The sequence below is a fragment of the Orbicella franksi genome, chromosome 8 (genome assembly GCF_964199315.1).
Source record: "Orbicella franksi chromosome 8, jaOrbFran1.1, whole genome shotgun sequence".
NCBI classification, from domain to species: domain Eukaryota; kingdom Metazoa; phylum Cnidaria; class Anthozoa; order Scleractinia; family Merulinidae; genus Orbicella; species Orbicella franksi.
Genome location: NC_138152.1, coordinates 1,430,925 through 1,447,106, shown reverse-complemented (window position 1 = coordinate 1,447,106; position 16,182 = coordinate 1,430,925). Strand labels below are relative to the sequence as shown.

At 38.3% G+C, this 16,182-nt stretch overlaps 1 protein-coding gene across 2 annotated transcripts in view; it reads left to right on the top strand.

The window, feature by feature from the left end:
• The first annotated feature begins 1,079 nt into the window (after positions 1–1,079).
• The window catches only part of LOC145496181 (germinal-center associated nuclear protein-like), a 30,490-nt gene continuing 15,387 nt past the window's right edge, over positions 1,080–16,182 (top strand). Inside the window, exons 1-19 of one of the 2 annotated variants that reach the window (XM_081475839.1) lie at positions 1,080–1,593; positions 4,779–4,890; positions 5,784–6,065; positions 6,883–7,670; positions 7,984–8,089; positions 9,204–9,298; positions 9,837–9,906; positions 10,433–10,513; positions 10,876–10,949; positions 11,531–11,599; positions 11,851–11,916; positions 12,390–12,536; positions 13,043–13,104; positions 13,207–13,339; positions 13,675–13,751; positions 14,188–14,301; positions 14,427–14,475; positions 14,748–14,861; positions 15,645–15,794. In XM_081475839.1, the coding sequence (XP_081331965.1) occupies positions 1,567–1,593; positions 4,779–4,890; positions 5,784–6,065; positions 6,883–7,670; positions 7,984–8,089; positions 9,204–9,298; positions 9,837–9,906; positions 10,433–10,513; positions 10,876–10,949; positions 11,531–11,599; positions 11,851–11,916; positions 12,390–12,536; positions 13,043–13,104; positions 13,207–13,339; positions 13,675–13,751; positions 14,188–14,301; positions 14,427–14,475; positions 14,748–14,861; positions 15,645–15,794 (2,616 nt within the window). In that variant the 5' untranslated portion in view covers positions 1,080–1,566. The remainder of the gene's footprint in view (positions 1,594–4,778; positions 4,891–5,783; positions 6,066–6,882; positions 7,671–7,983; positions 8,090–9,203; positions 9,299–9,836; positions 9,907–10,432; positions 10,514–10,875; positions 10,950–11,530; positions 11,600–11,850; positions 11,917–12,389; positions 12,537–13,042; positions 13,105–13,206; positions 13,340–13,674; positions 13,752–14,187; positions 14,302–14,426; positions 14,476–14,747; positions 14,862–15,644; positions 15,795–16,182) is intronic. The other variant, XM_081475838.1, reaches the window with a different exon arrangement.

Here is a 16,182-nt window from a genome sequence, read left to right as displayed (position 1 = left end):
CATTGTGATGTCGAAATAGACCGGCACACAATTCAGTGAATATCAACAAGAAAACGCTGAGCTCTATCACACTTCTTGTCGTTCAGATTTTAAAATAGATTTCACACGTTTTATACTCCATTTTATGCCCGAAGTAACTCATTAGCGATCAAATGAAGGTGTTTTAAACATACTTGTTCGTGTCAGTTATCGCCAGTACGATACGATACGATACTTTATTTAACGTGGATTTACGCCTGGCTAATCAGCTAGTTTACAGGTAACCCACGTTCCTAGTATATTCTAAAAACTAAAACTAAAAATGTACAATAATTGATCGTATAAAACTATAAACACAGAGAACTAAAAATCTAGAGGATCAAATCACAATAAATTCCGATATCAGTCAAACTTAGCGATCGAAATTTATTGTTCACTTCATTAGTGCCTACTTTAGTCCTAATGTCATCTGTTAGCTCGGTCCATTCTTTGCGGTGTTAATTTTCGACAAAGAAAGGATATACAGTCATGTATAACTATAGTCCTCTGTGGCCTTATGCTCCACTCACGAAGGAGCGAAGAGGGTGATTATACAACGTATAATGACCCTCTATAGTAAAACAATCAACAGTGATACAGTTTCGAGTTGCGGAAGAAAAACCTAAACGGAAGGATACATGTATAAAGTGATAACCAGTGTTCAGCGTGTCTATCTCGTTTCAGTACTAGCTGTAAGGTCGGTAAGCAACTCCGCTGGGCAACAACCGAATGATCCAGATACTGAACTGGTGTCAGCATTTCGTGCAAGCTATTTATTGAAAGTAGCTGAGAGCGGGAAGACAAGCAAATAATGAAAACAGCAAGGAACTGAAATGCCTTATCTTGATCATAATTAAAAGAAGATTTAATAAGCCATCGAAGATCACGAAAAAAGCGATGATCAACTCTGAATAGACACGTGGACACTGTCGATTGCGAACGGTTGGCAATCGAAACTGGTGTGTCTATACAAGAGAAAAGAAAGCGGAAGCAAAACAAATCAATTTTCTCGTCAATATGGACAGTATAATGAAATCGAGCTCGAAACGATAAACTATAAACTGTATTTATGGTAAGGGTCCACCCGCGATGGAGGAGGTTGTGGTTGATTTTAAAATTCTTAACCGACTCGGGTAATAAGCATTTCTAGCACTGAATCGTGGTTACATTCGTCTCGGATGCGTCACCGAAATCAATTTACAGTGAAGGCCTGGGAGAAAGCCGTTCAAAGATGCTTCCAAGAGGGGGACAATGGGAAGTAAAAGTCCCCCATATCTCACTTTTCCCTTACCAGTGTTCCCCGCCCGTTTTGCCACTTTCAGGTAGACATTTCGTGTAGCTTTTATAAAGAGACATTCTTTCAAAGTGTCAGCGGTTAGAAACATGGCGCCTCTGTGAAACTGTCTCCCTCTGTGATCTTCTGGAACCTATTTTATGTCAATGTACAATACAGACGATTCTAGCTTGGTTTATACTTCATTTAAGTCTCCATATGTTACTAAAGGAACCACTGGGATCTGTTTATAAATCACGAAACTGAATCTTGTCATGCTAAGTAACATTCGACAGAAAAAGGTAAGTCTAGCGAGTACGTGCTTTGCTCGGCTATTGTGGGTACATGTAGTCTAACCCTTGCAGAAGCAAATACTACTCAGTCGAATGACTGGGTTCTGTTATACAACACAGTTACAACAATAAATGTCAGTGTTCAACTGATTTTAACCGAATCAAATGGAATATTGCAGAATATGGATCGATTAATAATTAGCCTGGATGTAGATCTAAGCTAAGAGCTTTTAATTCATTACATGTAGTTGCCAGATCATTTCAGTAGACTCAGTGGAAATAAATTTGAATAATGTTTTCTTGTACTTGCTGGAAAATAACAATAAAACGTACACCTGTTTCATCGACAGAAGAAACACTAGGTGTATAACTGAACTATGAAGAAAGAATGATATAAAGACATAAACATATGAAGAAGCTAGTCATAAAAGGGGATAAGTGACGATTTTGGTTGCTTTTCTTTTTTCTTGCTCCAAATTAGCTGAATTTTTGCATGTGGTCTTCAATATAATAAAAAAACGTGGTTCTGTATTTTTGTCGCTGGTTTTTGCTTTGTTTTTGAGTTAAAACGTAGGCAAAAAACTTGGCTTTTCCTAGCCATGTCTTTAGGAGTTTATTTGTTGAACAGCAAACAGGCAGACTGTTTATAGTGTATGAAGTCAAAACCAAATCCCACAGCATATAGAGCGGAAATCTGGGAACAGATTGTTTGCACCGGTTGTTGTGATGTGAACACAACACGTGAATCGATCGAGCGTCAAACGAAATGTCATCAAACAAAAAAGAGGTGTGCCACATTAGAGCTCTGTCAACTAATATCTTAAGCATTGTTTTAAAGTTCCTTGTATGCCTGCCTGGTGGTTGAGAGGCATCATAAAGCCTCGATAAACCCATAAGCCATCAGCACGTTTTAAAGAATCAAAACGTGTTCTGAAACTTCCAAGGCAGCTGATATACCGTAATCGTGTTGTCGGCGTTCGAAGTCAGATTGAGCCAGGTAGCAAAGTCCAAGAGCAGTTCTTGCCCAAGAAAAATACCCTCGGGTGAGTTGTGGCCCATTTGCCAAGCGTTGCTAGCGTCAAAGTTTGGAAAGCGAGAACTGGTTTTAGAGTGATAAAATTTGTCTTGTATCGACCGCCATGTTTTCCCGCACACGAGGTGTAAAGACCCTTCCCGGCATGCATTGCGATTACGTTCAGCGGACGTTTCTCGAACTGGTAACTAGATTTAAACATAATAATGGCCAGCAAGTGGCGATCAATTGTAACAGATCTGTGATCCAGTTTGCGTTGATTTTATTTCAAATCGGCATGATTTGTAGTGTTTTGAGCTTCTGGGATCAGGGGACATGCAGATGTATGGAGACCCGTACGTTGCACAGAAGGGTTAATCTGTTAATCTGTCAGCCCTATTTATAGAGCGTTTTCACGTGGAGTCATCAAATTCTTAAATCCAAAACTAAACAGCCACCAAAGTTGTTATCCTCATCAGGCATAAGAGGCACCAGCGCATTTTGAACTTGGAAGTCATGGCGGTGCGTGACATAAAGCTACGATCGCGTTTGTCGAAAACTATGTTTTATCTCGTGATTTTTTAGCCATTTAAGACGTTGCCGTATTTGGAAAAGTGCTTATTGAAATGTTTATTTGTTTCATTTCATTTTTATTTACAACTTTTTTTGACCTGAAATCAACATTTTTGAGCTTATACGTTGCGTGAAATTACCATTTTCAGGTGCCCATCATGGGCTCCTACCATTTTGCTGGTTTCTAAGTGAAACCAACATCCTTGCCGTCACGCGTTAATGTCAAATCAACATTTTAACCTATTTAGACTTGAAATCGACATCATTAAGCTTATGCGCTGTGTGAAATTACCATTTTGCTGTTTTCTAAGTGAAATTAACATCCTTGCCGTCACGTGTTAACGCAAAATCAACATTTTAACCTATTTAGACTTGAAATCAACATCATTGAGCTTATGCGCTGCGTGAAATTGACATTTTGCTGGTTTCTAAGTGAAACCAACATCCTTGCCGTCACGCGTTAACGTCAAGTCAACATTTTAACCTATTTAGACCTGAAATCAACATCATTGAGCTTATGCGCTGCGTAAAATTGACATTTTGCTGGTTTCTTAGTGAAACCAACATCCTTGCTGTCACGCGTTAACGTGAAATCAACGTTTAAACCTTTTTTGACCTAAAATCAACATTTTTGAGCTTATACGTTGCGTGAAATTGACATTTTGCTGGTTTCTAAGAGAAATCAACCTCCTTGCCGTCATGCGTTAACGTGAAATCATCATTTTAACCTATTTAGACCTGAAATCAACATCATTAAGCTTATGCGTTGCGTGAAATTGACATTTTGCTGGTTTCTAAGTGAAATCAGCCTCCTTGCCGTCACGCGTTAATGTGAAATCAACATTTAAACCTTTTTTGACCTAAAATTAACATTTTTGAGCTTATACGTTGCGTGAAATTGACATTTTGCTACTTTCTAAGTGAGATCAAAGTCCCTGTGGTCACGGCAGCCGATCCTTTGTTATGATAACCGAGGCAAGACTTCGACTTATAACAAAGGCTTGGCTTGGTTATTATAACAAAGGATCGGCTCTGTTTATCATAACAAAGGCCCGGCTTCGTTTATTTGCAGCCTCGGCGGGAAAAGGGCGTTAGGTATTTTAGTCAAAAGTGAACTTTGTCGAAAACGCTCCAAATTTCACATAGAGTTTTGTTTAGGTATGTTTAGCAATGTCCCATAGTTTTTCCGCTAAACTTTGCTTCGTTTTCAGGATATTGCGTATGCAAAAAACTACTCGGTTTTCCTAGCAGCGTCGTTATAAAGCGAAGCAAAAACCAGCGGCAAAAATACAGGAACACGTTTTTCTGTTACATTGAAGACCACATGCAAAAATTCAGCTAATTTGGAGCAAGAAAAAAGAAAAGCAACCAAAATCGTCACTTATCCCCTTTTATGACTAGCTTCTTCATATGGATGACAACTTTTAGTTATTTCCAGTGTATTTCCAAACTACAGAGGACATATAAAGGCATGAATGATCATTGTGGTTATGTACACAACTGATTGTGAAAATTAAGCAGAGGTCATGGGTTTGAGTCCATCGAGGCCTGATTTTTTTATCAGGCTTTATTCTCCCCACTTTTAATTGCTTTCTTTTGCTCTTTGTAGAAAAAAGAGGCTGTGCGCAGACTATCACAGGGTTCTGGAGCAGTTCACAATCATGGTGGTTCCTTCTCCTCACAAGCTCCAGGGCAATGGCCACAATGGAGAAAATTCTCAGGTACAACAATGTGAACAGTGACTATTATACATGTTCAAGTACTTGTATGTCTACTCTTACATGGAGCTTGTAACTATCAACAAGATCTTTTCTTTTTTGCAAGCTCCCAGTTCTCATGAATAGCATACATGTAGCATTAAGCAGCATAATCTCGGCCTTGGACCATGTGTAACTTTGGTCAGTGGTGACTGAAAGTCCTATGTTCTGGGTGAAATAAAAAGACAGAACCAGAAAATCAATGGTTCTGGTTTGTTTGTGTCTTAGTTTGTCAATGGTTTCTCAAACATGGGGGAGCAAGAGAGAAGCTGTTGAAAGTCAATTTGTTCTATAGGTCTATTTGTTTCAAACTATAGTTCAGTTCGCTAATCTCTGTCTGCCTGGTTTTTTTTGGCTGTATGGAGATGTCTCACAGCCGGACAAATTCTTTGTGTCCGGTTAGCCTGAATAGCGTTCTGTTTAGCCTGAATAGCACAAAGATTAGCTTGAACATCACAAAGGTTAGCTTGAATAGCGCAAAGGTTAGCTTGAATAGCACAAAAGTTACATGTACTGTAGCCTGAATAGTGCACTGGTGAGCCTGTTTACAGTTAGTTCCCAATAATTGTAATGGTAACACGATAAATGCATGATCGTAAATGGAAAATTCTCTTTTCTGTTAAGCTAGTGAAACTGACTTGTACATCTTAGATTGTACAGACATGTATTTCGGGATGGTACTTTAGCAATATGAGAATGAATTAATGTTAGTGAGAGTTTTTGATAGTTGATGTGCGTCAAAATCTCAAACGTGCATATGCATAATAGTTCTGAACTGATCAGGTTGTATAGAGAACAGCAGTGAATACAATTTATCATGTTATGGGTACAAGGCTTTCCTCTGTTATTATTTGCAGACCAACAACAAATGAGAAGACAGCAACCAGGTGGGCAAAGACCAGCCAAGAGAAGCCATGCTAGTCCACTTGACCGAGATCCCTCCGTTAGTGGTAACACTGATGCAAAGGCAATTAAACCGGCTGGGACGGCAAGTTTCACTTTTCGTAGTGTGCAAACCTCACTGAGCAGTCAGGCATCACAGTTAACACACATAACCAGTGATACTTCTTCGTCATTTCCAGCAGCACCTGTATTTGGGACTGGGTTTAGTTCTGCATCCAATCTTCAACAAAGTGCAGGTTAAATACTCAAATTGTTTTGGCAATGTACACCGTTAAATTATCTTTACGAGTATTCCAAAGTACACCCTCTTGACATTTTATTTTGCTACACGTAGTCTTTATGTGAGGTAGTGTTACTGTACATGTAATTCATTTTTGTGCATGTGTACATGTATGCAAGTCATGTACAAAATGCTGTTCCTCAGTAAATTCTTATTTCATACATTATCAGAAAAGCATAAACGCCTACTTAAAGTAATACAAGTGCATGTATTTTGGGAATGTAATACACTGTACCTATCAGTTACTGTAAAATGCATGTAAAACTATTAGAGTTTCCTTAATTTGTAATTCCAGATTCCTTTCATTTTATGGAACTGTAAAATGTACATTATACATGAACATATCCATAAGGCATATTAGACACAGACAAAGGAAAACTTTTGTAAAGTGAAAACAAGAATCAAGGCGATCCGCTAAAAGCAGCATGGAATACAGAAATTGCATTTACAGTAATTTAGGATCTTGATATGCATCAAAATGCCCTACACTGTATTTAGTGGTGATTAAGATGGACTTAAAGATTGTATTCCTTATTTAGCACAAGGACATTCACACTTTGAATGAGAGAAGACTTCATGTTGTTTTAAAGTGAAATGCTTTGGCCATTTTCACCATAATCCCTGGACATAGTGTTGAGGAGTGTAGGATGAGTAATGTAGACATGTACTACATGTGTATGCAAGGCTGTACAAAAGTCACATGTTCTTGTTTTCTAATCATCAATGAAAACGTTTAATGTACATTTCAGATTTGATCAATTTTCATTTCTCAGGAGAAGCTGTAGTTCCGTCCACCAGTAGCATTTTTGGTTCAGGGTTTGGGAAGAGTGAACCTAAGGCAGGTGTCTCTGTGACTACAGCACCCTCTAGCATCTTTGCAACAGGTTCACAGACAACTTCATTCATCGCACCATCCCAAGCTTTAACTCCTGTCTTTGGCACAGTTTTCAACAAGAATGCTGCCTTAACTTCCATGAATGCATCTCTGGCAAGCACGTCTAGCTCTAGTAATCTTTTCAGTCTTGGTGCAGCAGTCCAACAGTCACCCTCTAGCAGCTTAACCTTTGGTAGTTTTAGCAATCTGGGATCCTCTGGCTCAACAGAAGTCTCTTCAAGCAGCAGTTTTGGTGGTGCTAATGGAAGTGAAACTACTGGCGACAATGCTACTTCACCTTTAACATTTGGAGCATTGCCTAGGCCGTCATTTGAGGTTAAATCAAGTGACTCAAAACCTTTGTTCCCAATAATGTCACAATCTACTTCATCAACGTTTGGTGCAGGGAATGCAAACAAGCCACAGACAGGAACAACAGGACATTTTGGCCGTGCATTTGCTGCAGCAACAGCAGGTCAGAGGGCAAAAGAAAACAAGGAAAAAGTAGCAGAGGAGAAAATAAGAGGCTTAGACACCTCCAATTTGACAGCACTGCTCATCAAAGATATTCCGGAAGCATACAACAAGAATGCTTGGTTGAGGAGGTTTTATTCACGGTTTGGTGAGGTGACAAAGGTGTTGTGTAGTGCAGCCAAGAAGAGTGCATCAGTGGTTTTTAAAACTCATGTAAGTAATGTTCTGAGAGCTTTTTACAGTGGGGACACTTGAACTGTGGGTTATTGTTTGGTGACTATATCATGAGTGCTTGTCATATAACAAGAGTACTTTGACTAGACTGTTACTCTCTGAAGAAACACTAATCTTCTACATTCTTCGCAGATGTGCAAAAAATTTCTTGTGTTCATGGTTTGAGTGTCCTTACTGTAATTTTTAAATTCAGGATTGCATTTAGTTTCAATGTGTAATTCAGCTCTGTGATACTTCATGTATGAATACTTAGTATTTCTTGTCCAAATGCTCTAATTTCTTAATTTATTAGGAAGCTGCAGAGTTAGCTAAGAAGAAAGGCAGAATTCTGAGGCCTAGTTTGCCTCCTGTGGTAATTTTCTGGAAGCAGCAAGGGAGTCGTCGGAGTACGACATCAGGTACAGTGTTTTCAAGTCCAAACTTCTCCTGTTTTATCGTTTGTTTACCACAGATGGCCAAACTGTGTGGTCTGGAATAGTGTGACTCTGTACCTATAATTATAATAATATTAGTATACAGACATGTGTAATTATGTTCCAGGGTTCTCCCGCAATTTTGAATTAGTCGGAGACAAATTTCAGGTACCCGGCGACAATCTCTTTCCTTGCCAAGCCGACCCCAAAAAATGTATGTATATTTTCCCTGAGTAGCTGGTGCGCCCAGGTCCAGTAGACGGCGATTTTCGTCGGCCGCTGGAGCTTCTGAAGAACCCTGTGTTCATCGCAAGGGTTGAGAAATTTGTGTTGTTTTCATCTAGCAATTAAATTTTGTGGTCAATATACAGGTGTAAGTTAAAGTAGAGTTGGGTTGACATTATGATCAATGTTAATGTGCACCTGTAGGCAGAGTTATGGCCAAATCATAATGACTATACATGTATTTTTACAGTACAGGACTCGACACTAACTTTTCAACTTACTAGCCTAGTGGCTAGCGACAACTAAGATGTTACTAGCCAAAAACAAAATTTATTAGCCAAGTGTTGACATTGACTAGGTCCAATAGCAGCAGATTTACTAGCAAGACTTGAAAGCACAATGCAAGCGACAAATTCTAATCGAAAATTAGAACAGCCTCCTGTGATGAATGCTGACGAGGAATTGGACAGATTTTTTTTTCTACACACCATGTGCAGAACATTGCTCCATTTGGTGAATAATCCATGGAAGGTCGGATGCCATGATTGTTGAAATATTTTTGCTTTGACGTTGGAGGTTGTTTCTTTTCAGACCTCTCGTCTTTGCCTTTTTCTTTTTTACCACCAGTAAAAAACCCTTATATCTATTATGAAATTTTCAGAAAAAACAAAACAATGCAATTTTGCACCTGTGAGCATGTTTCCAAGAAAACTGTTTGTGTCTGTCTCCCGTCAAGGGAGACAGAAACTAGTTCAGTCAATTTATTTTTCTGGTTTACCTACAGTGGTAAATGGATAAATGTAATGCAGTGAACTTTTCATTTTCCATTCTTAGAAAGTATGTTTTTACATGATGTAAGTGTCTTTATAAACAGAGAGCGATCGACAGACCAAACCAAGCCCAGATGCTGACAAGTTGAGTGGTAGAATATTGCGCAGTCCAGAGAAAAGCAAGAAGGTTTCTAAACAGGTAAAGTACACCACAGGCCACAGGAATTCCAGCTATAACACATGCACAGCATATGTGTTAAATGATGGCTTTGCATGCAATCTACACTTTGCATGATAAATAATAATTATTATTCTGTGTGTGTGTAAAGTTTTACATGCACCCTCAATTATTTTGCATAAGAATTGTGCATTGTCTAGATGAAGGATACTGCATGAATTCTTTTGATGCTGTATATAAATATTTTCCACTGGAAAAAAAATGTAATGTTCGTGAATATGCCGGTGTTATTAATTATATTTCCCTATTAAATTTGGAAGAACCAGGCTTGTGCTGAAGAGCAAAAAAAAAAAGGTATTGCTATTGGTTCCAAAAGTGTAGTACAGGATCAACACATTGCTGAAACCACTAACATGTGCATGCACTAGTCTAAATTTTGCAACTCCCAAAATTTAAACAGGAATACAACTCATGCGTCACCTGTGCGAACAGGCAGCATTTTTTATCCCCAAGATAAACCACTTGACTTGACAGCTGTCTTTCTTATTGTATTTCTTAGATTGAATCATCCCAGGAACAGGGTGCATGCAGCATGAGAAGTTCAGAAGTTCTAAGGGATATTCAAGAATGTAATTACTATGCAATTTCATTGTAATTAAATAAGTTGTACATGTACTGTTGTACATACATGTACTTTTGTGTGGAGACGTGGTGGCCTCATGGTTGGTACACTCACTTTCGGATCAAGCGGTCCGGGTTGGAGCCCTGACCGGGGATATTGCGTTGTTTTCTTGGGCAAGGCACTTCACTTCCACAGTGCCTCACTTCACCCATGTGTATAAATCGGTACCCTGGAACTTAATGCAGGGGGGGGGGGTAACCCTACAATGTGCTAGCATCCCATTTCTGGGGGGGTTTGGGGGTTTAAATACTCCCACCAGCCTGATGGACCACTTGGTTCTTATGTAGACTGAATTTACCTGTACATGCACGGTATAATTATCTTGATTATTACTGAGGGGAACTACCATGTATTAATAAAGTCATCCAACCATCCACGCATCCATGTATATGGACAAACTGCTTTTATTTGATAAATACAAATGAGTCTTATTTAGTAAAGATTAACAGGATATCTTACATTTAATCTTGCAGATTTAAACTCAGCACAACCAAGTGAAAATGCAGGAGAAAAACTCCAAGTCTTAGAAGAAATTGACAAAAGGCTCAGGCAAGGTATTGAACTGCAGAATTGTTTCAAAACATGTTGCTGACGAGCCTTTTAAAAGGAGACAACAGTACACGCACCATTCTCAGCAGTCTTTGCCATTGTTTCATCTCTTGATCTCATTTTGATGTCAATATTTCAAAATAATATTTATTGATTAAGACTTTGTTGTGTAAACAATATTTTTGTGGAAACAGGCTTGGAATGCTAGATTATTAAGCTATGAAATTCTTCTGTGTTCTCTAAATAAAGTTTGCAAGAAACACGATTAAAAAAATTATAGTTTGTGATAATCATTGTAGATTCAACGATCTTTGGTTGATTTTGTTTTTAAAGGTAAATTTGTATTTTGTTACATCCAATATTTTAGCATACAAAAGGTCATCAGATATCAGTTCTGCAAAAGCTGTTGTTGGAACTTGCAAAGACATGTGCCCAGAGAAGGTAAAGTAGAAAGTCTTTGCTTGTGTTTAAATTACTTTATTTCTTCTAGCCCAAAGGACAGTGAATTCTTGGAATGTGTAGGCCTTTCATGAGTCTTGACATCATCCACATGTATTGTATTATCTCCCATGCACAGTAAGATATTTGAGGGCAGTGCCATAAAACTCGCCTTGTTAGTACAAAGAGTTGATGAGGATTGACTGAGTTAGGAAGTGGGGGAGTGTTAGGGAGAAAGTGAGTGAATGTGTGAGAGGAAGATTTATGGCAGGAGGATAAAAAGACAGGGAGAGATGGATGGATGGAGGTAGGAAGGGAGGAAGGAAGGGAGGAATGGTGAGTTGGAAGACGGCATAAATGGAGGAAGGAGAACAGGAGGATTGGTGAGTGATGGGATGGGCTAGGATACCTGGAGGCATGGAGCTAAGAAGCTACGGTCAAGGAGGAAATGGGGGAGTTGCACTATAACCTAGTAGAAGAGGGAAGGTTGATAAGTAGGAAGTCCAAAGTTAAAATAATTCTTTCTGCTTGGTACAATGTGGTCTGTAGAAATACTAATATTCACTTGTCTAATTGTTTCACAGGAGAGGTACATGAGAGAATATCAGAGACGACTTAGTGTGTTTGAGTCTGTTCCTGGGACAGGCAGTATAGTGAGTATTTCTGTTGGTATAGTGGACAGAATGCAGTTAGACCCTATTGTTTGGTGTGACTGTCAGCTCTTGAAATGAACAACTTAACAAGCCACATATTGGCTCTCTTAAACCTGTTAAATTGATAGCTCCTAAGTCGGAATGGAATTTCTTACCTCTCAAGCAAAGACATGTATCATGCATGATATCAATCAAAAGCTTTATTGTCATGCATGTCTTGTTGTTAAAATTTGTTTGTCCTTTCCTTACAGGATGAAAATCCTCAAGTTGATCACACTTGTGCTATTAAAGAGTATGACAGATCAGCAGCTGACAAGGTTTTTTCCTTACTGTTTTTGTTTCCTTGTTTGATTTTAAACCAGAGTTATTAAGTGCATTTTTATTTTCATGCAGATTTCATCCCTTAAAAGTATAAATTTTGTTCAAATAATGGTTTCCAATTATTTGTCTACATACATGCATTGATGTGTTTACATGTAGTATTAAACGTCACACTTTTGCAAAATCTTGTTCTAACTGAATTGTTTTGTGTATGTGTACATGAATGTGCTTGTCAGTTCATTTGACAACTTTTAGGTCAGCATAACAGTGAATGTTCTTCTTTACGTTTTATTGGGAAATGAGCAAATTACAGTATCTAGTAACCACAAAGAGATGTATTGAAGCCACAACCTACATGTACAGTCTCCTCATGCCACAAACTTGGCTTTTGTATTTGTTTCTTGTTCTTTTTGGAGAATGAATCGGTTAATTTAGATTAAGAAAACGATTTTGTTGCTGTCTTTTCCAGGAAGAGCCATTGCCACATGAGCTTCGTCCTGTCCCAGTTCTGAAAATGACCATGGATTACCTGGCAACGACTATCATGGATCAAGTGGAAGGCAGAGAAGGAGAGTGGTTTGACTTTGTCTGGAACAGAACCAGGGGAATCAGAAAGGTCAAAAAATATGTTTGTTAAAAATTCAAAAGTTCAACTTCTAACTTCATTTATTACTCATACATTTACAATTTTACAAAAAAAATAGACACACTTTACACTTGACACTTTGTTGTTAAAAATAATTAAGTTAAAAAACATGACTATTACAACAGCGTGAACCAGCAGGTAGTCCAGGCTAATCTAGGCGGGCCACATCTATATTCCTTACTTTAACACCACTGCCTCAAGTTTCATCTGCCAAATCAAATCTTATAAAGAGACAGACAGTGTGTACAAGATTGCAAATTTCTCCTCATGCATACAGTTGATTACATTACTTTACAATACTTCAGAACATGTTCATTTGTACTGATTTGTACAACGAAAACCAAACTTCAATTATGTAACAACATCTTATAGCGATTATCTTGCCCATGTCAAACAATTTACGTGAACATTGGGTAATCTATACAAGCTGTTTGACTGGTTTTGTTAATACGCATGTTACATTTTTTTGCATCTAGGATATTACTCAGCAGCATTTGTGTGACCCTGATTGTGTTGATCTTGTGGAGAAAACAGCAAGGTTAATATACATTCAATATTTTTAGCTTGGGATAAACATTTTAATTAATACGTAACATTTTAAGCAATACGTAATTAATAAAGAATATGTGTTTTGTTGTAGGTTTCATATCCTTTGTGCTCATTATCTGTGTGAGGCAGACATGAACTCTTTTGATGCAAAGATTAATACTGAAAACTTGACCAAATGCCTGCAAACATTGAAACAGTTTTATGGAGATCTTTATAAGGACAAGGTAACTACCACTGTATAGATTAACACTGAAAACTTCACTCAAGACAGTGTGTTACCACTTTTCCAAACTACTCGAGGTTCGTCAAAAATACTCCGCTACGCGTCCTATTTTAAATTCCCTTCTCGGCCATTAGAAATGTGGTCAGACACGGTCTTTAGTGTTTGAAATATTACGTCTATAGATATGTACATGCGGATTGCAGATGCCCGTTCTTTTTGCATTAGCCAGTCCATTATTTAAAGATGTACAACAGATAATGCATGTTCATAGAGGTATAATAGTTTTAGTATATTTCATATTCTAAGTACTTTGTGTTCATGCCTTTTGACTTGAAGGGAATAACATGCCCACAAGAAGCAGAGTTCCGAGCTTATGACATTTTGTTGAATTTGAATGAGGGCGATATTTTGAGGTAAGTTCAGTTGGCAGTGGCAATCTTTCTAAGTACGAATTTTTCTGTTAAAGGGGTGTGTACCACTTGTCTCACTGACTATTCTTGTTTGACCACGAACCTGTGAACTTGTGAGCCAACTGGGCCCGCCATGCTGCAGACGTTTATCCGAGTTTGCGTGGCATATGAGTTGAATAGCACTTACTGCAAAATTTGCTTATCTTTGTGTTTCACAGGAGGGCTTACAAATGTGCCAGGATTTTTACGCTGGGGCATAGCACTTGTTCTGCTCATGAAACCTTTTGATTCGGGACGTCCTCATTGCTGTTGTTGTCGCGTTAACTCCCAAATGAAGGCCTGTGGACAGATTAAGACCATCACGTCTCCCTTTTATGACTTCCTTGTTTATTACTAGTTGCGGTAGAAAATAACTTCATTCTGTTTTTTTTTCCCTCAGGGAAGTTATGACATTGCGAGATGAAGTCCAAAAGTCAACGGAAGTCAAGTTTGCGATGGCTGTTTTCCATGCTTTGAACAGCAATAATTTTGTCAGATTTTTTCGACTTCTCAGGTATGGAATCCCTTCTTCAAGTCATACCACTGATTGCTGTTGAAGTGCAATTTAACGTATAGTAGATACATGTAAGCTATGCAGTATAGATCCTTTTATTTTATTTCTTTTTCTGTTTTACCTAGAAATGCGAAGTACCTCAGTGCTTGCCTATTGCACCGTTACTTTACACAGGTAGGGCATAACTAACATATATTTACATGTAATAAATAGCTTGTCCTTACACTGATACGCTAGTATATTTTTTTGGATAAAAGAAATACAACCCAAGTTTCCCTCCCACCATGTCCTGAGCAGAAGATCTTCATAAATTCGAGAAAACATCAGTTTTGCCACATAAATTGTAAAATACATTTTGTCTTGATCAAAATATCCGATGATGGTCTTCCAAGTTATTTACATGTAGTGTCGACACAATGAAAATATATATTTGTATTATTTTACAGGTTCGCAGCAGAGCTGTTCAGACGTTAAACCATTCTCTAAGCATCGCTAATAGGACAACTCCATTCCAGTTGAAAGAGCTGGTAGACATCTTGGCTTTTGAAAGCGATTCTGAGGTACACTGACTTCTCCAACTGGTCAATTGTGTTAGGTGTAAAGAGGTGTAAACGCAATGTTCTCTATACTAGTAAGGTGTTTGTAGCTGCGGTCCGTATGTAGAAATATACTCTTTTTGTCATTGTCATTTTTGCTGTTGTTGGGGTTGTCTTGATAGACTATCAAATCTTTTTATGCCGGCCCCTGCTTGTGTATTGGTTTTGTATTTATTTTCGCATGAGCCAAAACTGTCCTCCAATATCAGGCGGTTTTTACAACTTAAGCGGCTAGTCAGGAAAAGTTCTTTTTAAGCCCGGCAAATATCAACTACCTCGAAGTTTCGTAAGGAACGACCCATTTGCCATAATGCAGTGCAATATGTTAGTACATGTAGATAGGTGCGCTCGCCAATGTGACTGGCCTCTTGCAATGCAGTCAACACCATTAAGCTTGATAAAAGACTTACTGACTGAGGGGGAAGGCTGAGTATGAGACTTATGTTTGATCTTACTTCTGTCCTATGATCAGTCTGTGTACTGTTTCCTGTTTGTTCCCTTGAATTCCAACCAAAGATATCCCTTTCTTCACTCAAGCATTTACAGTCGAACCTTTTTCCAACGGCCACCCTGGGGTCAGAGTTTACTGACCATTGTGAAGGAATGACTATGAGTGGGAGGTTAAAGTAAAAGCAAATCTCTTGACTGAGATAAAAATATGTAGGCGCAGTGAAAAGGTGATCGTGTTTTGGAGGTGGCCTTTAGTAGAGGTTGCATGGACTGTAATTTCCTCTCGCTTTTTAACAGGCTGGTGAATTTTGCTCGTCTCATGGTCTATCCGTCACAGAAGGATCAGTGAATTTTGCTCGGTCTTCATTTATCGAACCCGAGACAAAGCTGTCAGTGAAACGAGCTTGGAGATTGATAGAATCTAAACGAAGCTGTTCTCTTGGCGAGGTAGGGACTGACGTCACACTTTAAAAACATTCTTTATAGAATCGTCCAATCTTATAGTATGTAATGTCGTCTACGTACAGATGTAAATAAATAAAAACCCTTGTCTCCAGAGCGATTTTCACGGTTTTCAAAAGTAATTTGCTGTTCTACGATTACTGCGGATTGGTTTAAAAAGTAAAAAGCAAAAACAAAACTCACGCCACTTTCTTCAACCAATGTGAAGTTAATTTAAAAGTAATCGTGACTCGCTCGCTCTAACAACGTGATTAACATCAACACAAATTGAAGAGCAAACTTGTTTAAACTAAATGAAATAAACGCCAATGCAACGAATAAAACACTTTATTTGATATAAGTCTGTATAAAAACAGAAACCTTTATTCTGCAC